General features: G+C 39.7%; 1 protein-coding gene across 3 annotated transcripts; it reads right to left on the bottom strand.

Moving 5' to 3' along the window:
- Nucleotides 1-1275: 1275 nt before the first annotated feature.
- Cxxc4 (CXXC finger protein 4) lies at nucleotides 1276-25645 on the bottom strand. 3 transcript variants are annotated; one of them, XM_055628323.1, is made up of 4 exons: nucleotides 25466-25645; nucleotides 25264-25339; nucleotides 21430-22733; nucleotides 1276-5157 (listed from the first exon to the last, which is right to left on the bottom strand). In XM_055628323.1, the coding sequence occupies exons 3-4, from the start codon at nucleotides 22474-22476 to the stop codon at nucleotides 5113-5115; spliced, it is 1092 nt and encodes a 363-aa protein (XP_055484298.1). In that variant the 5' UTR covers nucleotides 22477-22733; nucleotides 25264-25339; nucleotides 25466-25645; the 3' UTR covers nucleotides 1276-5112. The 3 variants fall into 3 exon arrangements, with proteins under 3 accessions (XP_055484298.1, XP_055484295.1, XP_055484296.1); XM_055628320.1 differs by lacking the exon at nucleotides 1276-5157 and having other exon boundaries at nucleotides 21078-22733; XM_055628321.1 differs by lacking the exons at nucleotides 1276-5157; nucleotides 25264-25339 and having other exon boundaries at nucleotides 21078-22733.
- Nucleotides 25646-26739: the final 1094 nt, after the last annotated feature.

The raw sequence follows: 26739 nt of genomic DNA, 5'->3' as shown, positions 1-26739 counted from the left end.
ACCTTACAAATTATCTGGCTCAATATTAGAAAAAAGTTAGAAAGATCAGAAAAGGCATTCTCTTTCTCTTCAAATCTTTGAGTTATTCAAACTCTTGAAGAATCATCTCTTCATCATTACATATGAACCTCTCCAGGAATTCATATTCTTACCAAATTAAAGTAAAAAAAAAAAAAAAAAAAAAAAAACACCTCTTTACCAAATCCCAATTGAATATATTTAGTTAGCATACTTTTGTTGCTTGAAGCCAGATATCATTAAAACAAAACAAAACAACAACAACAAAAAAAAAACACAATGACTTACCTGCGAAACTGCTGCATATTTGGGGGTTTCTTGCAATTAGAGTTAGTAAAGTCCTCTCTCTTGTCCTGTATAATTTCATCCTGTTGCTGTATTCCAAACATTTCTATTTGCGTTGTTAAACCATAACAGTGCACACATCCATGCCCAACACACTTATAAACCATCTTCCTGTGTGGTACTACAGTCTATGAACATGACATCTTTGAGTAGTATCAAGTTCTGTGTGTTTCTATGTCAAGGATCCCCAAGTTTTAATACCATATTCTAGCTGGAAGAGTTTATGCGTGTGGTTTCAATGGCACCAAATAAAAATCAGCCCTTTGTACTGAGAAGCAGTGAAATAGGGGTAACCACATAGATAGTGAGCAGCACAGAGGATTGCAGCATTCCATTACAAGAAAAAGTAACACAGATATCAATGCCATATCACACTAATGCAGATATCAAATGTAAAAGGGGCAGGGAGAGAGTGGCCGGAGACAGTTCCATGGACCACATTTCTTCATCCACAATGTCTCCAAGAGTCATCACTGAAGATTTGTGGTACAAGGATGACTTGGGGTATTTTCTATGGGCATGCTTACGGTAGATGAGGAGGAGGAAAATTAAGGCTCATTTGTTTGTCTTCAACTTAAAAAAAGTCTTTTATACTTTTCAAGAAAAATATATCTTAAGTATCATTCATTTTTTTCTTTATACAAGTTATATAGAGAGGTAGATGATAGACAAATAGATGACAGCTAGAAAGTTGATAGATATGAATGAACAAAAAACAATAATAGCATATTTTATGAAAGATTTGTTCATAGAATCATACCACTGAGATAAGGACACATGTAGAAATACAAACATTTGCATCATAAAGAATATTAGATTTTTTTCAGAACTGTATGTTCATGGATTTAAATCCCACAAATAAAATTTTCTGTCATGGAAAAATGGAGATATTTTGAATACTAAAGTCCTTTATTTAACAACACAGAAATTTCACAAAAACAACTTTACTGGGCAAATTGAAGTGATTTTTAAATTTTTCTTTACAGTTTTGTACATGCCCCATAAGTGATTTTTCCTTAATAAATACACTGTTTTCCAAAACTGCGTTTTTTTTTTTTAATAACTGCACAAGCTTACATACACCTTTACACAAGTATCTATTAGAAAATGCAACCATTAACTGCACAGTTCAGAACAGGAGGACGCTGGGAAAGGAGTACACTTTGTGGCCCTTGTCCTGACATATCTATTTGGCAATTGTGGAACGGAATCCCTCTGAACACAGTAGCTGTGTGTTACTCACTAGGAATACATATCTCAGTGTGAAATGCCAAATTTAATAAAAACAAAATCTGAAACATTTAGCTGTTACATGAGAACCAACTGTTTGATATTGCTGGGAATCTCACCATGATCAAAGACCCACTACAGCTTTCTGCTCAATATATTTGACCCTGAATCGTGCATTCATTTAACTGTGTCCCCTCTTTTCATTCTTTGATTACTGATACTATCAGCTTAAAGGCTTTCTATGCTTTAGCACTAATTGAACAACGTCCGTGCCAGGGGTTCTGACGAGGGATGGAAGAGTCCTTTCCTTTCGTGATTACTTAATATTCACACATAGCAAGTCTATCGTCTCCCCGTGATTGCTTAGAATGAAATTGAGGGTTTGGGGATAGGCAACCAGGAGACTTGTCATGTATGCATACATTAGGGAAGGTGATTACTGTCTATGTCCCATGGATGGATTCAGTACCACTCTGTGAGGGTGCCTCTGCCTGCATGAGGGCAAGAGGAGTCCACCAGAAACTCGCCTGAGTCTGAAGGTCAATAGAGACACAGGTCTGCATTATGATATTCTTCTGGAGTGCTGAAGAACAGCTAAGAGGAGCATTTGCTTAGGACTCTCTGTGCCAATGGCCCACAGATTCTCTCGTGCTCCCTTCAAACACTGCCAGGGCATGGCAGCCACTGAAGACTGGACTCTCGTGTCTGTGGACCTTCTCTACCAGCTTTAGCAACATCTGATATGTCACTTTTGTATGTATACAACCTGAAGTATGATTTCTAAATTTCCTTGATATGGAAAATGAAGCACACAGTGAGCAACTGATAAAAGTTATGTTTCACTGATATTTTGGAATAAATAAAATGCACACCCTCACTGCCCTAAGGCTACAAGTTGTCAGTACACAAATACTTGAGAAAGTAAACTAGAGGAGGTGGGGGATGGATCTAAAAAGGTAATTTCATCATCACCAGTGAGAACCCTACATTTTGTAAATTGAATTTAAGTGAAAACATAAGAAGTGTGTGGCATAAAAGCAATCAGTGTAAATAACAAAAATGAAAGAGAATTAAAAGAAAAGGCCACACTGATTACCATGGTACCAAACAGATTCATTTCATTAAAAATAAATGACACAATACATTTACAATGCACAGATTCATTGTCTTCAAAAAAAAATGAAAACCGAAAATAAACCCCCAATACTTCAAGATATGCAATACCTAACCTTGAGGTTTGGACTGTCAATACATTGCTATGAGGTCCTTATTGTGTGCCTAATACAGTCTGAAAAGAAATTTGCTTCACTTATACTTATTTTTACAAAAGCAAGGAAAGTGTCCCATTCAAGTGTGAAAATAAGTTTTCACATACTCATAGTTATGTGAGTCAAAAATAAGAATAAAGAAAAATATTAAAAAAAAAAAGGAAAGAAACAATGGGACAATAAAGAACTCATACAGGCCATCATTGGCCCTACAGAAGAAACAGAAATTATACCTACAAACCCTCTAAGGGATACACACAGAGTAGAAAGCTATCTCAGAAGTAATATCCAGCACATTTTAGCTTTTGATGATTTCATTCTTTTTTTTCCCCAAACATAGGCGGGTGTAATACATAATGCATTTTCCTCAAGGAGACGACTTGACCATACTGCAGAGTAGGCATTGGTATGCTAGCTGGGCACATTCACGGTATCCCACTGGTACCCCACACTGGCATCATACAGACCTACTATGCTCCAAGTACTCCAATGATGGCACAGTTGACCTTCCTTTACAAAAAGAAATTGTCATTCCACTTCCCATTCAAAACGAAACGAGATCTGAAAAAATGTTTGCCAGCCAGCTTCTGAAGTACCTTTACTCTTTAAAGTCCCCACAGCCTTATCACTGTCTTCCCCTGTTGTTTTCCTTCTGATTCATCTTGCTAACCTGTCTGATAGGCATAAAGAACAAAAATGAAAGTAACACAGCAACTCTTGTTATTCTATGTGTTTTTCCTAAATTAGGTTTTATTTCTAGAACTGATCCTTACCAGTTATTTTTTTAAAAAACTTAATTAAAGTATTTGTCTTAATGGGATAGGCCTCTTTTGAGAAGTATGACTGTCCTAGGAAAACCCAATCTTACAGGGCGAGGCAGCCCGGGTTCTACAAAGGATGCTGTCTTGTTTTATAAAGTTCCGCACACCTCGGCCTTGCTTCACGGAAAGAAAGCTTCCATTGAATGGGAAGGAAGCAATGGGTGTTCGCTGAGGGACTTGCAGAAGAACACTGGACCCAACTGATAAGCTATGGAAAGGAAGATAAAGAAAAAATCCTCACTTTTAATGAGTCTGTAAATTATTCTTAACTTGAAAATATGTCCAGCCACACTTTAAAGTAGGCTTCAGTGCATTTAAATTTTAAACCTACCGATTCAATGTCTTACATGGAATCAAAACATCTGAATACCCTTCTGTTTTTATTTTTCCTATTCCTCCCCAAAGCAAAAACAAAATAACCAAAGAGTCAAAAAAGCTTGGACAGCTTGTGTATGACTAAGGGGGGAAAAAAGTTTCAGGCATGAATTTCTCTTTCTAGGGTCTGATAACTTTAGCCTAGAAAACACTTTTTCAATTAAAAAAAATTATACAACTGATTCTGCATTTTCCAACTATTCTGAGTACTCCCCATACAGTGCAACCCAAACAAGTCAACTACACTAAGTATCTGGGGGGTATACCCTCTGTACAGCTCGTCTGTACGCAATGCAAGTGCATAACCACTACTCTAATATAGTGCTCGAAAGATTAATTGAAACCTTCACAGTAGCTTCCCTTCTTACATTGACACAATTGAAGGTATTTGCTGGATGCAGTATTATCTTTTAGTCTCGTAAAACCGGCCATCAAGTCTCTACAGAAAGACGCGTGAATAATCACCAGTGTTGTTTCTGCTTCTACAAACAACTGGCAAAAATATTTAAAGCTAGAATTTATTGCTCCAGATTTAACTTGCAGAACCATATTGTTGTGCACAAACTGTTAATCTCCATAGCTGCTCAGACATGATTGTCTCCTTGTGTCTAAACACACAAAATACAAGCTGCTATCTGTACAGTTTACAGTACTGAAACACATATATTTGAAAATGAAGTATAGATATGTACTTTGCAAAGATACATGATTTTACAGTCAGGGGTTACCCAAACTTATTATTATTATTATTTTTTTTACAGCCACTTTCAAAATAGACAACAACTTCACTAGTATAGCTAAATACATCGAAGGAAGAATCAGTGTATTGAAAGTAAATAGACTGGCCAATTCTCCAAGCTTCCCTGTTATTTTTATGTGTCTTTTTCTCCTTTTCTTTTCCTCTTGTTTTTTTTTTTTTTGAAGAAATCCCTATACACTAAAATGAAAATAATTTCTGTATATTTTCTTCAATGGTGGACTAAGCGGTTTCTTAAAACAAGACATTAGTTTACCCTCCATTTCCAAATGCCTTGAAAATAAGATACACTACTGCTTTAAAAGAACCATCGGAATGCTTCAGCGCTGGGAACAGGTGTTCTCTATAAAAAAAAAAAAGCAAGAAAACAGGTTAAGCTTTCTTTCTATGTCAATATAAAATCAGATTTTTCTCCTTTACACTTCAGCAACACTTTTAGTCAACTGCACACAGCCAGCGTAATGACATGTACAGCAAGCAACACATGATCAAAAAAATAAAATGGCGATCTTAAAATATGAAAACAGTACTATTCAGTTGAATACCAATTGACTGATTATAATGACTGAAACACATGATATACTTAAAATACAGGAAATACATCCTGGGGTATATGTAGCAATCAGAATAAAAGAAGGTCCGAGGTATTAACCTCATAGAAAGCCAGTGTTAAGTTGAACATGTTTGCGTCTACACATATATGGCACAGTGACATCATGACATGGGAAACATCTTCATTTATATATCTTTCTATTGTAAAACATCATAGCCAGCTAGGTACGCCATCTTCAATGCAACACATATAGGCTTTCATGAAGCCAGTGACTATTACTGAATTATTCTGCCTATTACATTAACAAGCATGTCACCAGGTAGTAACCTGAACTTGTACATACAAAGTTGCAGTACATACATACATACATACATACATACATACATACATACATACATACGCAATCTATGTAAGACTAATATCAGAGCTGAGTGAAGCATACCTTTATGGTGACAAACTGGCATGCTAAATGAATGCTGCCGGCCAGCCAGCCACTTCATATCTGTGTGTATGTACATACATGCTCTTAAGATATATATTAATACACATATTAATATATAGTATAACCATATATTTATATATCTCTTAAGATAATGCTCATATCACATGTATTTCCTAATAGAAAAATTATACTGCAAATTATATAACAAAATGTTCTAATAATTGAAGTTCTCTTTCATTCACTTTTTCATACATAAGTAATTTTGGTTGTCATTCTCTTTTCATAATAATCTTAGTTGAAAATAAAAATCTGTATTAACCTACTACACTACCAGTAAGACTTTAGACTACTCTTTTGAGAATGCCATATCACCCATGTTCATGTGTGTGTGTTACTTTATTTCATGTGCCTTTCTTTGTCTTAGGCCTGGACCTCAAGACTGTATTAAAATTTCCTTATTGTCAAAAAAAAATTAAGTGAATAAAATAACTGTTTTGGATGGCAAATTTCATTTGTACTACTGGCACTAACATTTAAAAACTGCCCCCCCCAAAATAACCATAGACTTCACATATTGAGACAAATTAATTTACTATAAATTACACAATTCAAATGTGTACGCGTACATTAAAAATTAAACTATCCTCAATAAAATAGCACCCCTTTTCTTCCTCTTACTGATGACTTAATCCGTTTTGTCCCCTCCAGCTCACTGTGAATATTGGGCCTCTATCATTTGCTTTTGTTCATGAAAAACTCCGTAACGACTTTCTAAATTTAACTTTTGAATGCCAAATGTAATAATTATAATTCTAGTCACACTGACTTAGTCATTATTGAAAGAACTATAAGGAAGGCAACACAGCCATGCTGACATCCATACTTTAAACTCAGGCACTTGTGCGGCACACCACGACACCACACATACGCACTTACACAGGCACACACGCATGCCCACACTCAAGCAGGAAGTGAAAATGGAGAAGTTTTACCAGCTGCCACCTTGCCTTCTGATGCCAACTAAGAATGAATTCTATATAAGTAAGTTTATTTATATGAATGTAGTCATTTTTAACAAGATACATTAGATCCAAGTATATCCATGCAATTATATATCTACACTCAGATTCACATATGAAAAATAAACATGTGCATATATACATTATGCACATTTATGTGTATATGTATGACAGAGATGCCAACTTACTCTCAGATGCCAACTGGAAACAAGTTTATAAATATATACTTATGCAGTCGTGTATCTTCATCAACAGATATGTTTATGAAGATAAACAGAAAACTACAGAGGAAGTTTCTGAAATGAGACGAAGTCCTTATGGCTTAGATACGTTTTTGAATCTGTTTTTGTAACTTTGGTCTTCCTGCACCTCTTTCTGCTACTCAATTTTATCTGCACTACTGAACGAAAGCAAGTGTTTAAAATGCTACCTAGGATCAAAGGTCACTGTGGTAAGGAAAAGATGGTGCTTCCTCCGGGTTTTTATAGTGACGTGCTCAGTCATAGGATAGCATTCCCGTGATGCTCTTTTGTGATATGGCTGCACACTGTGGTAAGATCAGTGCATATCCCTAGGTGGGGGGAGGGGGGATGGAGAAGATAAGCAGAGAAGTTTTTTAAATGACTTTTCTTTCCATTAAGATCTTTGAAGTCATGAAACTTAAACAAACAAACAAACACATAAGAAAAATTAGAAAAACCACCCCAGGGCAGTAATTGGAACATATTATCAAATATTTACCAGAAACTTAAAATTTCCTTCTTAGTTTTATTTTTGGATTAAAATAAGAGAGAGAGAGAGAGAGAGAGAGAGAGAGAGAGAGAGAGAAACTCTTTACAATCCTAGAGGTTACACAACACTAACATTCTGCCCAATTTTCCTTAGGCGCACCAGAAATTTACTCCAGGGGTGAGGCTAAGTTATTTGCAACCAAGCAGCTAGAAGGAACTCTTTCCATAGAATTCTGGGTTAACTTCAGGTTTCTGACTGCCCTCTACAAATTCAGACACACATCTCCTGACTGTCAGCTAACCAGGTCCGCCCTGTAGGAAGACCACTGTAAATTGAGGCTCAGCACATCAGCATGGGGGATTAGAAGCCCTCATCGGCTACCTCCAAGTTAGACAAATTTAAAGTCCCAGCTGGGGAATGGCACTCCTGATAAGATTACTATGACTTTCTGGATCTCAGTGATGCTTTCAGGGGATAGTTATCCTGAGTGACAGGAAGACCAGATTCCCTTGGAAGAAAACTGAGCAAGAGGTAATGAACAGACTTGAGTTGATCGCACTCTTTAAGGCAGCCTTCGCCACTCATGCAGGTGTAATCAGCCTGGCTTCAGTGAAGCCTGTGGAGAAATCTGCATGTACCCACCCTACCCTACTGTCCTTCTTCCTGGTATTGCTGTAAGGCATGGCACAAAGAATTCTGACAGAGGCCAGATAGAAAATGACCTTCAAACTTGAAAGAAGGGTGTGTGTTTATCTTTTAAGTAACGCTTCAAAGCAAAGGAATGACTGTCAACGAAAGGATGACAGAACGAATGTAAGCTCAAATACATTTTACATCTAACTAAAAAAAAGGCAATAAATATTGTCTGTGGTGAAATGGATTTCAGTATAAATTTTTTGCTGAGTAATGCAGAGCAAACAACAGAGCCTCCAAAAGGCAGAAGCCACAAGCTCTGCTCTGAGAATCCAAAAATGCTCCCCATGTTTTGACACCTGTCAAGTGAGTGTTGCTACCTTGGTGTCTCTGGGTCAAGCATGCATCTGCACATTCTCGTTACAAGTATGCGAAGCTTAAGGGAAATTCGCCTCCTGAAAGCTGTAAGTGGAGCACGTAAAATTGTACAAATTAGGGTGTAGAGTTTGGTCATTTATGTCAAGATACAGTACAGAAACGTGAGCGTAGCACTGTTTACCACAGCACATTTAAAACTTTTCAATGAAGTTAGATCTGAGGTTTCAAATGCCAAATGAAAGATAAACTTTGGCTTTGAAATTTACCTCAGAGTGTATAAATTTCTAAGTCAGGATAACGGAGATGGCATTAGAATTAAATGGAGAATGCTAAATAACTTGCTAGTATTTGTTTGCATTCAAAACAAGGATTCCCACAATTCACTTGGGCCTTCAAAATTTTACTGTGAAACAGAAGGGTCTAACCCAATGATTTCAGAGTTAGAATTTGAGAATAACATTATTCTTACGTTGATTAAAAAATAATTTTTCATGTTCTTAATGGCTTAAAGGGAACATAACACCGTCCAATCATTTTCTGATTCTCCTATGGTGATGGGAAAATGTTTTCCTCAATACAATTTCAGGGTATACAGAGCCAGTGAAGTCTCTTCTGAGCCCTTTGGGGATGTTGCTTTCCTGTGAAAGCCAGTACCTACCTCTTAGACTCAGTAGCACCTGGGGTCTTTAATTTTGAAATCCCATATCTAAACCTTTATATTAGTACTACAATTTAAAGACTTTAACGAATCTCTGAAAATCTGCAATAAAAATTACATAAATGGATAAGACAAAAGGCAATAGACTCCCACTTTTGTCCTTTAGCATTTGACTATGGCTTTTTATATAGCTTTAATAAAACCTCTCAACTTTAGCATTTCCTCTTTTAGTAAACAAAATCAAAAAGATTTCTGATAATGAAAATTCTTTTTTCCTATTTGATTTATAAGATAATATTAAATTGCCATTACATATGTTGAGGTTTTTCCTAGCAAACTTCAAAAACTGCTTGGAGATGTAAGATATATTTCATGTACAATACGTGGATATGAACATATATCTTAATATATATGTCTATATCTAAATTAAAACTCTTTGAATAGTTAATTACAATGTAAAGTGATACCCAGCAAAGGTAAGCATCTCCCCAGAGTTTAGCAAAAATATTTTTACACTTTCTTTTTAAATATTATACTGTAAAAAGTATAGTCTATTACTATACCCACTAGAAAGTATAGATAGAACATAATCAGTGTATAAGAAAACCAAATGTGGTTTGAGTAAAAATAAAAACACCTATAAATATATAAATAAGAGTATTTTACTTTCCAACATTTTCCTTTCTTTTCTTTTTGTTTGGTATTTTTAGGTAGGGTCTCACTATGTCCCAGTCTGACCTAAAACTCAAGATCCTCTTTCCTCAGCCCGTGGAATGCTGGAATTAAAGGCTTGTATTACTTCTCCAGATCTCTAGTTAAATTACAACTCCCCTCCTCTCTTCTTCAGGGCTATCAATATACCTGTGGTATATATATAATGTGTAGTACAGCAGATTAATTTCTCTCACAATCGACTCCTTGAGCACATACCTATTTGACATAATGGAGCCTTATGTTGGTCAATATTCAGATGTAAGTAAAAATGAGTACAGTATTACCACTGACCAGTGATATCTAAAGGACAGGCACCAAATAAAGAACTGGTGGCTGTAAGCTGCATTCCCCCTTCCTGGCCTCTACACTGACATCTTACATTATAATCAGACACTCAGATTCCTCTGATTGAGGGTGAAGAGATAGCATTGGCATTTTCAGCCTCCATTCTCTGTTGGCGGTTGCTCCTGTTACTCTTGCTACCTTGGGAATGAATTTCTTCCTTCGCCTTCCTACTGATATCTCTAACACCACCAAGAAGATATGATTTAGGAGGCAAACCTAGCTAACTGGAATTAGAAGGAAACACTTATAAGTCACACTGCAAGGGAACCGAGTTCATATGGTGGTAGAGCCAGTTAGGGAATCAAAGTTCAGAGACATGTACCTTGAAAAATGGAGTCAGGGGGAAGAAAAATGACACGAGGGTACCAAGAACCCAGGGACATGTGCTTTCTGTCCTTAGTATCTAATGCAAACAACTTCTTTAGACATGACTTTTGATAAATGCCACACATAATTATATTTGAAAGAAAGAAAGAAAGAAAGAAAGAAAGAAAGAAAGAAAGAAAGACCTTGAAATCACAACATTCCAACAAATGAGTAAGCTTTCTGTGACTAAATGAGTATTTTAGTGATTAACATGTTCTTGGACAGAAAAAATTCAGTATTGATACAGTAGCAACATGGTCTAGAGAAACATGTAACTTTTCAGGGTTTTTTTTTAAAGTATTTTACAAAAAATGATCAATCTTGTATAATAATTTTAATTTTACGTGTAATCAGGGGTATAAAAGTAAAACTGAGATTACAGATGCAAAATTGACTGGTCACAGTGATGTGCCCTGGTGACCTCAGCACTTTGCAAGTGCAGGCAGGAGGAGCAAGGTGATCTCAGGCCACAGTGAGAGGACAACGGGGCCAGGGAAAACTGTCTCGCAAAAAGAAATGTGTACAAAATAGGTTAATGAAAGCTAAGCTGCACTCTTAATAACTTAAATGTACAGAACGTTATTTATCTATCTGCAAGAATATAGGGACATATAAATATATCTGGTATTAGGATCTAAGTATAGTTATGGGCTCTCTCTCTTTCTCTAATAGTTTAATAATTCTAATAAGTTTAATAATTCTAATTCCATCCAATCTCTCCTGAAGCTACTCTGTCTGTAATTCCTGTATACAATATTGCCTCTAGGAGAAAATAGCTTTTTAAGAAATGATGAAGGTTTAATAAGTTTGAAACTTGCTAACTTGCTACAAACATAGATTTTTTTTTTCAAGTTCACCTCTCTTTTACTGGAAACAAGAGATATTTGTACAACCATGAGAAAATCGTGCATCATTTACAGTACTCAAGATGTTTAAGTTATCAAAGCTAGATTTGAATACCCTCTAAAGTTTACAAAAATAAAACACAATGTAACAATTATCACTGATAGTCCATCTAAGTTTATGGTACTTCTCATGCCTATAGACCTGGAGACTGGAGAAATATTTACTTTTTTGATAGTACATAACGATACAAGATGCGTAACATTTTTATCAAGGTCACTGACTTGCCCATTGTTTAATATCTTCTCTGGTAAGCTTCAGCCACATCATGACACAAACTCAGCCCAGAAACCCCTGAGGGTTTTCTGCTTCTAAACTGATCAGAGGCGTTCAGAGAACATCATTCTAAGCAGTTCCACCAATGAGACGTCATCACCAACACACTTCACTAGGTTAGAACCGTGCTCTGAAGAACACCATGAGGCCTCTGCAGCCTGTCCTTCCCAATATTTCCTCCTTCTCTCTCTTCACCTCTTCTCTCCCCACCCTGCTTTCAACTTAGAATCACCAGTACAAGGAATGATCATAATTATTCTTTGACTTCTTCACCTTTCTTCTTAAGATTTAGTTAAAGAACCCAAAGACAATTAACAATTAAACTTGTTCAAGTTTTTTTTTTAACATGTGTCTTCCATCACTGGAAGTGTATTTGGGGCCACTTGGACTGGGAGGATACACACATGAAGGATTCCACTACCCTAAAATTAGAGTATCATCACATCCCATAATACTCCAGTCTATAGGTTCAAAGGCACCCTCAGAAAACTTATGAAAGTTTTTCTACATCTCTGTGCAAACATAGTGACTCTTAAAGAAAATTAGTCTATCATTTTTGCCCTGGGATTTGTTTATAGCACGTAGTAAGCAAGAATCTTTTCATCATTGTACTGGAATATTTTCTGTATGTTCAATTCTGTATTTTTTTAGAAGCTTTTCTTATAACTACCTTAAAATTAGGCTAACATCTTTGAATACTTAGTTGTTTATAAGCAATGCCTTTAGTTGTTTATAAGTGATGCACTAAACACTATTGTTAATTAATTTTGAGGATTCATCTTCTCACCTTGGCCCTCCTATGTTTCTAACTAAATAGTTTATTTTATCCTTAATGAAAAAATTGAAACAGGAAAAGATTTTAAAAAGAGAGAGGAGAAAAGGGGAGGGCTGGAGAGAATTCAGCAAAAGCAATGGAAAACTAAGCAAGACTCCCTGAAACTAATTTTTCCATTGTGGCAAATGAAGAGAAGGGACTCTGAATGGTTCTAGTGGACCTAATCCCAGATCCATCCGCGACAGTGTCTCACAGACTGTAAGACATTGGCAACTGCTATGCATTTCCAATTTAAACAGACTCAAGAGTGGCCTAGAACAGCTCAAGGCTTTTCCCAGTCTGCAGCAATCCCTCCTCTCTCTTCTGTTCATCTTTTGTTTCTTCTACTATTTCCTTTTTCAAACGCAAACCTCAAAATACAGCAAACAAAACAAAACAAAAAACCTAGTATGACATCGAGCACCAGGCACAGGAGCCTTGCAGTCACCATATCCCCATGTCCCTTATCCAGGTATGGGGAACAAGACTGAGGCGACCTGTGCAAACAAGGGCGCACTTGCTTCTAGAGATGCCTTTCGTACTCGGTTCATTTCTTAGTCGGTAATTGAACATAGGTCCCTAAGAACCTTGGATGAAGGGCCAAGGCCTACAGTCAGGGACTCACAGAGGTACCCACGGGGCAGCTGGAAACAAACAAAAGGCGTTTCTGAAACCCGGACACACTGCACCTGTGTGTGTACGCATGCAGGCGTCTTCGAAGCTCCGACCTACACGTGTATTTGGCTGTGTCTAGTTTATCAAGGGTTTTATCACACTCTAACCAGTCCTGTGAACGGGCAACGCAGACAGAGCCTCCCTGGATGAATCAAAGCATGCTGTCTACAGAATGTTTAAATTTGACTCCTTATCTTACCAACAGAAATTCAAATATAATTTCCTCCCTCGCTACGTAGACTTGCTCAGTTGTGTTATTGCTATTGCTAATATTCTTCAAATTGTATTTGAATGTCGCCAACAAGCTGCCTAATGCAGTTCAAACCACCGCTTACCAGCACTCCTTGCCTGTGGTACATCCATATGTTTTCTGCCCTGTTCAACTTTATTCCACTTTCCAATGTCCTACTGAGAAGCCAACACATTGGTTTCATGGACCCTTGATACACTAGCCCTCTACTAGTCTAACATCCTGTCAACTGTGGCCTGAAACCCCAGCATCGACCCCAGCATCACACAAATTCATCTTCCTACAAAGAGACTCCCAGGAGGAAAACCAGGAGATGTACCACACTTCAAAATGATGCCAACTCCACACAAAGCAGCAAATACAAAACATATTTCTCTGGGTAGGAAACTGAGTCAGCATTCTCTATTTTGTTTTCTGTGGACTAAAAGTGAAATGCAAGCTCTTTGAGTTTTAATAAAAGATTTTTGCAACTCACTTTTCATCCATCTACATCTCATATTTCATCACTTTTCCTTATTTTGACTCCATCAAAATCATTAAGTGCTTCATTTAGCCTATAGAAACAATTCCACAAAAAAGTCATTTCCCAGAACAATAATTTTTTGACCAGTGGTCCACCATCACTAATTACCACCATTTCCACACAATTACATTTCAGTAGTTTCCTTTCTTTAAATGAAGTTATTAAAATAGGTCTTTCTCAGATTTTGCTGGATTTGCTGAAATCCACAGGAGTGCCCATCACTCTTCCTGCTCTCCAGGCATCATCACGTTCTTGCCTCATCCTTTTTGATCTCTATTCTTGGTTGCTTCTATCAATCATCCAGTCATGGTCTGTTATGTTGAGCAAGGAATAGCACTTTCAGCATTGTTTCCTTCCAGTTCCACCCTTCTCTTAATTTTCTAGACTACCCCCAAAATAGAAATGAAGTGTAGAGAGGACTCAAACGGGATCTCATTTTCTACTAATCTTGGAAGTACTCTAGCTGTACTATGGAATCATGCTACCAAGTGTTTCAAAGTCACACATCAAAATAGCATCAGCTGTGGCATAGATCTCCCCATCAGAAATCCATTCACCATTAAACTCAAAGCCTCAGCTCTCACTCTCAAAGCTAATGTATCAGGTCAGATCTTAAACACTTGTTCCTTCCTTTTGTCCTATTTTCCACTCCTTGCAAAATTTCAAACTTCTGGAAGGATGAAAGGATCCATATTCCATCTTGACCAATGTCCTTCTATGTAGTGTTTAGAATTCTAGTTTCAGTTTTTTTAAGTTAAAAATTCTTCTGTGGTTAGAATTCCACTTCTTTTAGGGCCTCTCACGTTTTCCTCAGAATTGTATTTACCTACCCCACATCTAAACTAAATTAATGCCTGTATTGTGTACCTATACAAATGTTTAATAATATATATGTTTTTGTTTTTCAAGACTAAATGGGTTCTCTAACCCATTTAGTGGGTTAGAGATAACCCATTTAATGGGTTATCTATAGAAAGCTTTTAACCCTTTCCTTACATTGATTCTTTTGAACTAATTCACATTGAGAACAACCCTCTCAGTGGCGTTGTCTGATGTGCTTAAACATTGTTGCTTAAGAGCACGGGTACTTCTCAGATTTTCTATGTGACAGCACGGCTGCAATACATTTTTTGTCAAAAAAAAATTTAAGTCCAGGAAATTAGTATATTTCCTGAATACAATTTATAGTTAATTTTACATAGAATAAATACAAGGTGAACATGACTTTTTTTTGAAAAAGTAACTGTTTTACCATTAGCAAGAAATTGGATTGAAACAGTTGTGATAACCACTAAGAAAATGTAGAGGAAGCGATCAAGCTTGATCTTATACCTATTTATATATTCCCAAGCTCCTAAAAGAGACTAAGACATGGGCTGTAAGTTTCACAGAGGTAATATATATATATAATATTCCATATAATGCTTCACAGTAGAGTTGAGAAGCCTGCTAGCATTCTTTGAACCCCTGCAGAGCTAAGTCTCAGCATTATTAAATGTCTGTGGCATCTGAAGCATGATGCAACACAATTCAACAGAAAACACAGTGATGAAGGGGCGGGGAGCGGGTACAGTTACCCGGAAGAATAATTCAGTTTCTGGACAAGTGTCTCTGCGCATGAGAAAATAAGATATGACTTGGATAAAAATCACCCCCCGCGCCCCTCCACAGGAATCTTGAAACTCCCAAGAATACCAGGGTAATGCCAAATAAGTATTAGATAGGCAGAAACACTGAAGTGGAACTGAAGGAATAAAATTATGCACACACATACCCACAGCACTTACAGGCTGTGAAACATTCCTGAAAACAAGTTTTTACAGAAACTGCTTTCCAGGCTGCTCTGTTTCCTCCATGGAAATCATCTAATATCCTCACCCAGGACTGAAAAACATGCTATCAATCACCACCCTGCATAAAGTATTTTGAGCTCACTTCTGCTTTCAAAAATTATCCTATTGATAGGAAAAAAAATAATATTTAAATACATCATAACTTCAATCTATTACTGTGTTTGGATATTGCTGTGTGACTAGATCAAGATTTTTTAATTTTTACTTTGCATAATGTAATGAATTGGAGCATACCTGGCTTCTGTGAAACGTACTGAGCAGGGCATGGTATCACTAAAGCTGATCAATGAAAACTTGAAGTGAATTGTTTTCTGGTATAGGTGAACTATGTATTCAGATCATCTGATCAATTCTGATTAAGTAATAAATTTTAAGACCTGAAAAAAACACATTTGAGCCTATTCCTGGGAAATATTAAAACAAGTGAATGCTTAACTTTGTATCCAAAATGAATATCCCCACAAGGTTTCAGGGCTGGCAGGAGCTACAGTCTCCAGTTTCCAATATGATAGACAATGTTGTACTTGGAGAGAATATGGTGGTCTCCATCCTTTCTGCAGACTTTTTGAACATTCAGTCTTACAGCTCACCTTGCTGAACATTCTACACCAAGCTCTAAGCCTGACTCTGTGAAATCCCACCATTCCACCCAAAAGAAAAATAGATGGTACACAGAAGAGTAATTCAATAAAGAAGTCATTAAAACTTTTCAACTCAAGTAACTTCTATGACCTTCATTGCCAGATAAACTTCCCCTACTCACCAAATATGTTTATCTGATCACGCTGAAGCCTAAAGTTCAATGTTATTTAAGTTTTTTCTCGTTTTTCTGAATGTTTGCTTGTATTTTGTTTTATAGTGTGAAATTTTCAAAGAAATATCCTATATATGGTATAGTCTATAAATGGATCTGTTTTTCTTTTTTTCAATTTTATTTCATTACTTCTAGTTGCCACATAAAATACCATTTAGAGTTCTCCATGTGTTTAGATGGTTCAGAATATCGGTTTTATTGAGTAAGTAAAACATATAGCCCACTTCCATAAGCAACTATATTTTGAAGTGGCAGATGAAGCTGTATGGATTTACTATGTGCACACAAGCTCTGATAAACATAGAAACGATATTAACTCCTTTGGACTGAATCTAGTGATGGGCAGGGCAGCTCACTGGGTAGTTGAGTGTCTATATGATGAAGCTGTCTTGTGGCTTTGACCAAAACTGAACTTTTCCGAACTCGTCTCCTTATCACTTATAGATCCAGTATCTTCTCCCTAAACTATCTCACTGTTACATTCTAATATAACAGAAGATTATCGTCTTATTTGGATTTTATTGAAAATTTTCCTTTTCCCTCCTACTGTCAATCATATGTCGCATCTTTGTATTAAAAGTTGTATTTCCTACTAGCATGTTTTAATAGTTAAACTGAAAACCCATTTTGAAATTACAACATGAAGTGGCAAACTGAAAAACCTTTTCAATTTAAAATAAAAAAGAATTCTTACATTTTATATATGCATATCTACTTTTTAAAAATATTACTAAATTTTAAAACTTTATGAAGCATTTAGGTATTTGTGGATTTTCCTGCTCTACAGATATGAACTGAATAGTGACACATATACTCTAGATACGGACTACAGATGAAATTCCTTAGCAGGCAGGTGACATCATTCTTCAAAATGTACAGACAGTGCTTTGTTCAGATTTCACAACTGCCGTTTGTTGGAGTCCTTAGAACTAAAAAATTATATCTGATATGTCTCTCCTCTTCTAAAACACTTTTCTAAATCAAGTTACCTAGTTTTACTTGATAATATCAGAATTTTTTCATCAAATCCTTTAGAATCTCAAGATAGTTTCTAAAAACATAATTGTGGGCTTGTACACCAATGCACTTTTTTTATGAGAAAAAAGAAAAAGAAAAAAAAACCTATCCTTTCCCCTGATTTTCCAGTTTTTCCATCTCGTCTCTAAAAAGTGGTGGCAGGAAAGCGAACAGGAGTGGGGGCAGGGAAACCTCCCAGAGGCACGGCTTCACTAATGTAATTCCATAAATCAACTAATGGGAGAGAAACCAGATCTGTGTGGTCTCTAATGCTGTCCCACAGAGATCAATCATGTCACCTGAACAATGTTCAGGGCCTAAGAGGCTGGGCTTGCCCATGGGACAACTTTATCCCTTGAGTTACATTAGATTGTGATATTTTAAAAAGTTAAATCTTTGTATCAGAGGAAAAAAAAAAAAAAACTACTGCGTATATACAATCTGAAGGATTACCTCAGCTAGAGAGAAAGTATTAACATATCATAATAATCTTCTACATGGTCATATTTCAAATACATCTATGAACTTAATATTAATTAAGGACATACATTTTTAAAATAAATTTTGTCCCACAGGAGTACAACACATTTGTATCAACTGCTTTTAACAATTAGTGGCTATTTGTTAATATAGTGATTGATGAATGAGCAGTGACATATGCAAATACACAGTACACAAAACACAGGGCACTCACTATTTCATGGGTATTACCATACTGAATGTCAACAGGAGTGGCTTCTTATAAACATAAATTGCTCTTAAAATGGGTCTAGGCAGGGAAATGTCATGTTTAAAGGGAGGCTAGAAAAGGGGGCTTAAGAGAATGTGGGCACAAATCCCAGCACATCCATGTGAATCTTTCTTAATCTTGGTTTACACAGCCTGAAAGCAATCTGACTATGCCTCCAGTCTCTGGGAAAAGAACAGGTCAAAGAGGAGAAGGAGGGCACATAGGTTTGGAGTGCTAAGTAAGAATATGAACTGTGATTAGTATGTGGATGTTAAGTCCTTAAGTGTCCACGAGTTAAAGCCACAAGCATTAGCTACCAAGTTTAGGACCGAATCCCACTCCTGGACCTCAGACAAAAGTCCACCCACTCTCAAAAACATCTCCTGAGATGATAATGGAGCAAAATAGAGACAGGAAACCAGCTCAGCAGAGAGACTTTTTAGCTCTGGCTCAGTCATTTACACTGTTATTCTATGCACGAGCCTTGGCAGTTTCTTACAGCTGTAGCTTGAGGTGGGTACATGTGGGTTTGAGGTAACCACAAGGCAGTTACCTATTTGTGGCCTGGATGGACACTCAGACAAATTTAAAAACGCCCCTTTCTTTTGTCCTGTCTAGTAGTATTCCGTTACTTATTATGGCATTTTTTTATTGAACCATACATAACCCATGCTCTAGTATGAGGGAATCTTTACTCTGGAAAGCATCTGCAAAGGGAAATTTGCACTCACTCTCTCATCCACTCCCAACCTTCTGCAGGGTCACAAAATTCTGAGCATGTTAATTTTCAAAGACAACAATGATTCTATGATCTTTGGAATCATGAAAAAAAAATTGAGTTTGTGAGAAACCACTAAAAGAGAGACAGAGAAGAAATATGTGAAGCCTTATTTAAATGAACATACCAGCATAGAAACATGGCTGACAGCCTACTAGAACTCATAGCAAACTCCTCTGGAGTGATTACTGACTAAATTAATGAGAAGTATTCAATGGCCCTTCCCACTACCCTCCTACAATGGTGTACAGGTGGCACCAGTGACTGCAGCTAAAGCTGAGGCATAACAATGCCAAAACTATAGCTGTACACATCACTTCTCAATGAGAAATTAGAAGCCATACAGTCCTATTCACTGGGCATTCACAGGAAACCATACTGTAAGCTAAATTTTGATTTTCCAGTGCCTTCCAGTCTGATTGATGTCATAGTAAATTAGACCCCAACAGAGTTCAAAAGCTAATTCTTTTGCCATCTGAGAATATATATCCATCTGCACTGGGGCTGCTTGACCAGCCAGAGTTGCCCAAAGGAAGAACAATGAAGCACCCTTTGGTAAAAATTAAAGTTCCCAAGAAGACGTGGCTTCTTTATAAAGAGGAGTAAATGTGAATGTGACGCTGTGGCTGGGACTGCAGTCCATATGCTTCTGACTTTGGAAATCCCAGTCCCTTGGCCTTGGTTTGTACCAAAACGATCCATCTTCTTCGCAGTCAAACCAGAAGCAAGATCTTTAACTTTTATGTTTATTCTTTGAAACTCCAATTCTCAGTGGTTCAAAGGAAACATCCCTAGACATGTACCTAATTTTGAAAAAAAAGAATACGCAAGTCTTCCTCAGGACAGAGTGTGACAATCACTCAACTACAGTCTTGTCTACAGAACCTTCCCAAATCCTATGCCCACTGCCCAGCCTCAGGTATGTGCAAGCAGCTAACCTCCCTCCATTCCACCATGAACTGTACTTGCCTGCCGGATTTCCTTTCTGAACACGTCTCCAAACCAATATACCTGCAATCCTGCATTTTTCCTTTTGTGTTTTGATTAGGTTATCATATAAAATGTTCATCGTGTACATCAATCTTAATTTGAAATGTAATTAAAACGCTAATTTTAGGGTAACGCTAGTGAATAATGACTGTTCTAAAAAAAACCTATACAAAAAGTAATCTATCATTTACCATATTTGGCATCAACTTAAACCTCTCTTCTCTATGTTTAGAGTAATTTTGCAACCACAAAATGGTTACTTTGTCAGATACTGAACCCAAGGGAAATGTAAAAATCTAAAACAACAATAGAAACAACAGAGTTTTCCTGGAATTACATTAAAATATCTTTAAAATAGCTCCCCCTCACACACACACAAGCCACAATAGTAAATAATTATCACTTTACTCAAAGTCACATTTCAAAAATGGCTGGTGGCTCTCAGCTCTTTATACTATTTCTGCTTGCTCAAAAAAATATTAGGAAGACAAAAAATTAAATAGGAAATAAAACATTCTGTCAGGCTAAGGAAAAAAATTATTCTGAAAGAGGATAAAAATCCCCCTTTGAGCACAAGCATTTCAGCACGCACACCACACACACACACACACACACACTATATATATGATACATGGTATATACACGTATGTATGATTATACTGTAGGTTCTGTACCACGTGTGCAGTGTTATGTCTGGGCCTCTAGTAAGTCCTTTTTTTAGCCACATATATATACATGTATGAATGATGGATGTGTTTAATATTTTGGGCAGAGCTTTTTGTTTTGGGTTTTCCTGAGGGTACAGTTTAAAACAGCAAGGGAAAAAATATTAAACATAGTCAAATGTAAAACTTCGGATTCTTAGACCAATTACATTTTTTTTTCCAGAGATAAAAAATAAAATAAAAAAATAAAAAAAAAGGAGGAGCACCCTCTAGCAGAAGGGCGGTTCCAGGTGAAGCGCAGCTGGGAGGGTGGTGGAGAGGCCATGCCCTCTGCCAACCACCTTCGTCGGTATGTTACGACCTGCAAGAAGCTTCAGAAAAGGGGGTGCTGCGTCTTGAAGCCAGACAAGAAACCCTGTGGGGGAGAGGAGAGGGGAGTGAGGAGGGAGGGGGCGAGACTGGGAAACAAGAAATCATCTCCTCTGACCTCTAGCGAAGTGCCAGGTTTTTTCTTTAGCTCTTCACATTTTCTAAATTTGCAGATCTGGTGTCCCGTTTTGCGGTTCCTGCAACTGCTGCAGACGCCACAGTTGATGAGCCTCTTGCAGGGCACGCAGACCCCACACCTTTTCCTCTTCTTCTTGGCCGGGTTGGCTCCGCCAGCTCCCCCCGAGGAGGACGAGGAGGAGGAGGAATGATTCTGCGGGCAGTCTGCCAGATTGGCAATTTGAAACGCACTGTCTGTGACGGCTGCTGAGGCTGCTGCGGGGGAGTGAAGGGCTGTCATGACGATGACCCCTGGAGGTAATGAGATGCCCCCTAAAGCCGGGATAGCGGAAAAAGTCCCCACCCGCTCGGGGAGATTCATTATCTCTGCTTCAGCAGCGCCGCATTTGAGCTTGTTCATGCATTCCCCCGCCAAAGGTCTGCAGTGTTCGGGGGATAAGGTGGAGAGGAAATTAGTATTTGCCATTTGCAACGACGGCTCTGGCGGACAGCCAGCCTTCCCCAGCCGCTGGGAGTCGTTCCGGTGGTGCATGCTGGTCCTGCCGCCGCCGCCGCCGCCGCCACCGCCGCCGCCGCCGCCGCCGCCGCCGCCACCACCGCCGGCGGCGGGGAGGATCGCCGAGGAGGAGGCGGAGGAGGAGGCGGCGGCCGAGGAGGATTTCCTGCCGGCCCCGCCGCCCCCGCCGCCGCCGCCGCCGCCGCCGCCCCCGCTGCCCCAGAGCATCGCGGTGGCGGCGGCGGTGGCCGCGTTGTCGCAGTTCCACGGGGACATGCCGATGCGCGCGGCGGCCGCGGCGGCGGCGGCGCTGCTGGGGAAGATGGGGGTGGTGATGCGCGCGATCTTGGCCGCCTGCGGGAAGGCGCCCCCGTTGGTCTTGTAGAAGGAGGTGGCGAAGGAGCGGTAGCGCTCCATCTCCGAGTTGTAATCCACAAGGCTGTTCAGGGCCCCCTCGGGCAGGTGGCTTTCCTTGGGCAAGCCCGGGGCCTCCGGGCTCGGCCCGGGCTCCACGCAGACATTGGTGTTCATGGTGCAGGGGGGGAAGAAGGGGTGCAGGGTGGAAGTGGGGACCGCCTGGTCCGACACCTGGGTGGGAAAGGGGGGGAGGTGGGGGGGAGGGAAACGGGTGATGGTGGGGTCGGGGTACGTGCCGGGCCGGGCGGGAAAGGGTGATCCGGGTGGGGATAGCAAGGTGAGGGCTGTTCTAGTCCTCTCTGGGGCGCATGTCCACGGACGGTGATTTCCCCGGCAGCGTCTTCCTTTGCATTATCCTCCAACTGTTACAACTAAAATAAAGAAAGTCATTCCAACGAGCTGCACAAGGAGGAAAAAAATTAAAATAAATAAACAGCCGCCCTCGCTACCCCACCGAAGAAACTACAGAAAGGTCCCACGTTCTCCAGTCGGTCGTTTGCATAACAATCATCAAGACGTGACCCCCCCCCCAACACTCCCAACCCCTGCTCCCTCCCTTCCCGCAGCACACACCACACAGCCCCTTCCCCCGCCCCATTCTTGTAACCCTCCTGAGAAAAAAATGTATTAATAGCTAGAGTACCCAGGGAAAGAGGAAAGACGGGGGAGGGGGAGGGGGTGACAAATGCCGAGGGAAAAGGGCAATTGGAGTGCTAAAGACATGCAAATCAGGGGTGGGAGGGCGATGCTACCTATAGGCAGAGGGCATTTAAACATTATGAAATGTGTGAGCAAGTGCTGCCTGGGCATGCAAATGCTGTAAAGTAGAAAACAGCAATGGCCCTAGGAGGGAAACGAACAGGAAATTAGCAAATGAAGTACTGAGAAAGTCTACAATACATCCGAGCATAAACTGTAGGCAAACACAATACAACTGAGAGCTACAAGCCTGCCCACATACAATCTGAACTAAAGAGGCAGGCGAGAGGGGGGGAAAAAAAAGAAACTACCAGCTGCCACAGTGTCCTTCTGTGTCTGCGGTCATTAGTTTGAATCCCAGCACAGCTGGCTCTGTTAGGGTCTTAATTCAATGGACCAAGGACAGGTCTCAATTGTACAAGCCATTTGGTGGCAGGGGCAAGAGGGTGGTGTATTACTTGTTTAAAAAAGGCGGGGGGGGGGGATGGGATAGCTAGATGGATGGATGGATAGATAGATAGATAGATAGATAGATAGACAGATCTCAAATACAAGCAATGTCACAGGCTCAGAACTGTCTGCTGCCCCTGTAAGAATCCTCCCAATCATTTCTAATGGAGATTGCTGTCTTTTAAAAAAAAAAAAAAAAAAAAAAAAAAGGAAAGCAAGGGACTTAAAAAACATTCATTCACTAACACTGATTTTTGCAGAGAATGAAAGAGAAGAGAGAGCCCTTCAGGTGTTGTTTACCCAAAGAACCATTAAGGTGATTCCCCCCCCCCTTTTTTTTAAGAAGAAAGTTTAATGCTAACTGGGTATTTGCATTTCTCTCTCTACTTACAGGCCATCATTAAGCTTTAGGAAGAGGTACTTCAGTTGTTTACTAAAGGTGAGAGGTAACACCACAGCCTTTTAAGAATTAAAGCAAAGAAGTAAAATATATATTCACCTTTAAAAACCAGTTTCTTTGTTTCCCTTTTTTTTTTTTTTTTTTTTTTTTTTTTCAAAGTACCTTTCTCTGGCATCTTCTGAAGCCTAGAGATTGGCATAGAAGGTGGAGTTCAGGAAATTAAACTGAGGGCCTAGTAGTCTCTGTCTCACATTCTCAGAGTTTCAAATGCATATCAATTATAGTAATTACGCTTATAATTAGATTAATGAACCATTATGTCCAAACTCCAAATGCAAAAACTTCAAGATCTACTGATGAGGCACCCCAGAAAATGGGTTCATGTAAACAAATTCCTATTAGGCAAAGTAAATCAAGATAAGGAACCTCCCCCAGGCTGGATTAGAAGCTAGCAGGCACCCTTCAATCACAGCAAGTCCCTAATCACTCAGGAACCACCTCTGTGGTTTCGCATTAGGGAAAGCTGCTCCCTTCTGGGGTCTGATGACAATACAAAGGTGGCCCCAAAGCCTCCTGGCTAAATATTCTTGAGGGCAAGGGTTTGGGGGCAGACACAGCAAGAATACACATACAGCTTCTGTGTCTGAGAGTCACATTGAAGATGCAAGATCTTAATATCCGCTACTCACTAAGAACTAGTTATGCCAACCATGCAATAGGCATCATCACACTGAGTGGAGGGAACATTTCAACATTTTACTCTTTTGACCTTGTTCCAAAAAAAGAAGGCATTTAATATTCCCTTTTCAGTCTTAGAGTGGTGTTTCCAAACAAGCTGTCCTTGCTTCTCTGATTGTCACCACCTCCTCCCCCTTCCCACCTCTAGGTTCAATGCCACCAGAAACTGTAGAAAATGACTGTGCCCAGTATCCAGGTCATTATTGTTTAATCAATGCATCCCTGGACCATGAAAAAGGTGTCCAAGCCACAGCTATTGTTTGGCTTTTATTTAGCAACAAAATAAAACACACACCAATAACTACCATTCTGATACCAAAGCTAAATTAAACATCCACACACTTCATGATCCTGCTTTGCCCCTGAACAATGTGACTGTACAATGTACAAGCCCAATACTGTATGTCTGGTCTACCAGAGACCGAGATCAAAGGTCATATTTAACATTCAGGAGGAGGGGCGGGTGCAGATTAATTAATTAATTAATACAGCCACGGTTTTTATTGCTGGAGTCCAGCATTAATCTACTTTTACAATCCCACCGGACAGCAAACATTTAAGAGAGAAAGAGAAAGGGGGGAAAAGCCAGAGAAAGAGAAAGAACAATCACTTACCAGTCTCTTTTTATTTGGGGAGCCTTAGAATTTGCAGACGCTGCCAGTCTGCCTTTAATTAGTTGCACATCACCCCCTAACACAAAGAAACACAGGTCCAGATGTGTCTTGGCAGCTCGCAATTACAACTTTAATACTTGTAAACAAACTGTTGGGAATGGGGGGGTGGGGTAAATAAATATGCGGATGAAAAAAAAAATACCTGTAAATGGCTTTTTTTTTTTTCTTGTTGCAGAGAGGAGGAGGAGATGGTGTTAGTGGAGGGGGTGGAAGGAGGAGGAGGTGGGGGTGGAGAGGAAAGAGCCGAGTGTGAGCGTGTGTGGGAGAGCGCGGGGCTGTTGTCGGTGGTCTCTGCTCTTCCCAGCGCGTTGCTCCCGGTCCGTCTCCAGTCGCTGTGTGCGAGGGAGGGAGGGAGCCGGGGAGTCTCTCTCTCTCTCTCTCTCTCTCTTTCTCACCCTCCCCCCCCCTCGCTCTGTTTGTGTGTGTGCGTGTGTGCGGTGGCTGGGGGAGGGGAGAGCAGAGAAAGGCGAGGGAGGCGGTGCGGAGCCGGGGGCGGGGGCGGGCCGCGGCGCCGAGGTGAGCAGGACGCAGGCCGCGGACACCTCCCGATGATTGGCTGCAAATTACACGGGGAACAAGAGGCGCACGCGGGCCAGCGCTCCTTTTCACAAATCCCCCAGCTCGCCGGCGCGGCCACGTTTCCCGGCCCGCCCGCCAGCACCCGGCGCGGCGGAGGATTTGCTTTTTTGCTCTGGCAGATAATTGTTTGGAAGGGATGGAGAAGAGGGCGTTCCCGCCCCTCGCGCCCTCGCTCTCTGCGGGTGTGTTTGTGCACGCTGGGCGGGGGGTGTGTAAATAAACTTGTCTGGGTTCCCTGGCTGAGCAGGAAAGAGCCATGCCAGACACAGAGGGGAGGTCCTGCGTGGCGCAGGGAGGCTCTCAGTCTCACAGCCCGGTCGCGAGCTTTTAACCGGTGTTCCTGGAGTGGCCGGGAGAGACTCTTTAAAGGGAAGCATTATCTTTGGGGGATTTTTAAAGTAAGGGAGAAGGGGGCGGGTGTTCTGGTGGTTCGAATCCTTGAAATGTTGTTATGCCAGATTGTAAAAAAAGAAAAAAAAATTTTTTTTGATGTGATGCTTGACCGGCCTCAGTGTGTGGCTGCCTTTCTCTCTCCTCCCCCTCCGTCTTCCATTCCCACTGCGTCCCAGTCTCCCTGCCCCCTAAGGCTTCCCCCTCCTGCTTTACTGTTTCATCTGCTAGGTCCAAGGAGTCAAATAATCTATTCCACCTCCCTAATTTTAATTCCGAACTTTACTTTTATATCTAAATGATCTATTTTAACTAGATTTCATGTGATGAACGTTTTACTTCCCATTACCTGGGGAAAATACTTAAAGCTGAAAGATAAATATTTAGCAAACATCTCATATAAGTAAACTCATATAGAAATGCAACTGTGAATTAACCTCTTCACTA

This window comes from Psammomys obesus, unplaced genomic scaffold (genome assembly GCF_907164565.1).
Source record: "Psammomys obesus unplaced genomic scaffold, mPsaObe1.curated_primary_1811, whole genome shotgun sequence".
In the NCBI taxonomy this organism is placed as follows: Eukaryota; Metazoa; Chordata; class Mammalia; order Rodentia; family Muridae; genus Psammomys; species Psammomys obesus.
The sequence above is the reverse complement of the archived record's forward strand: the minus strand, read 5'-3'. Positions and strand labels throughout refer to the sequence as shown.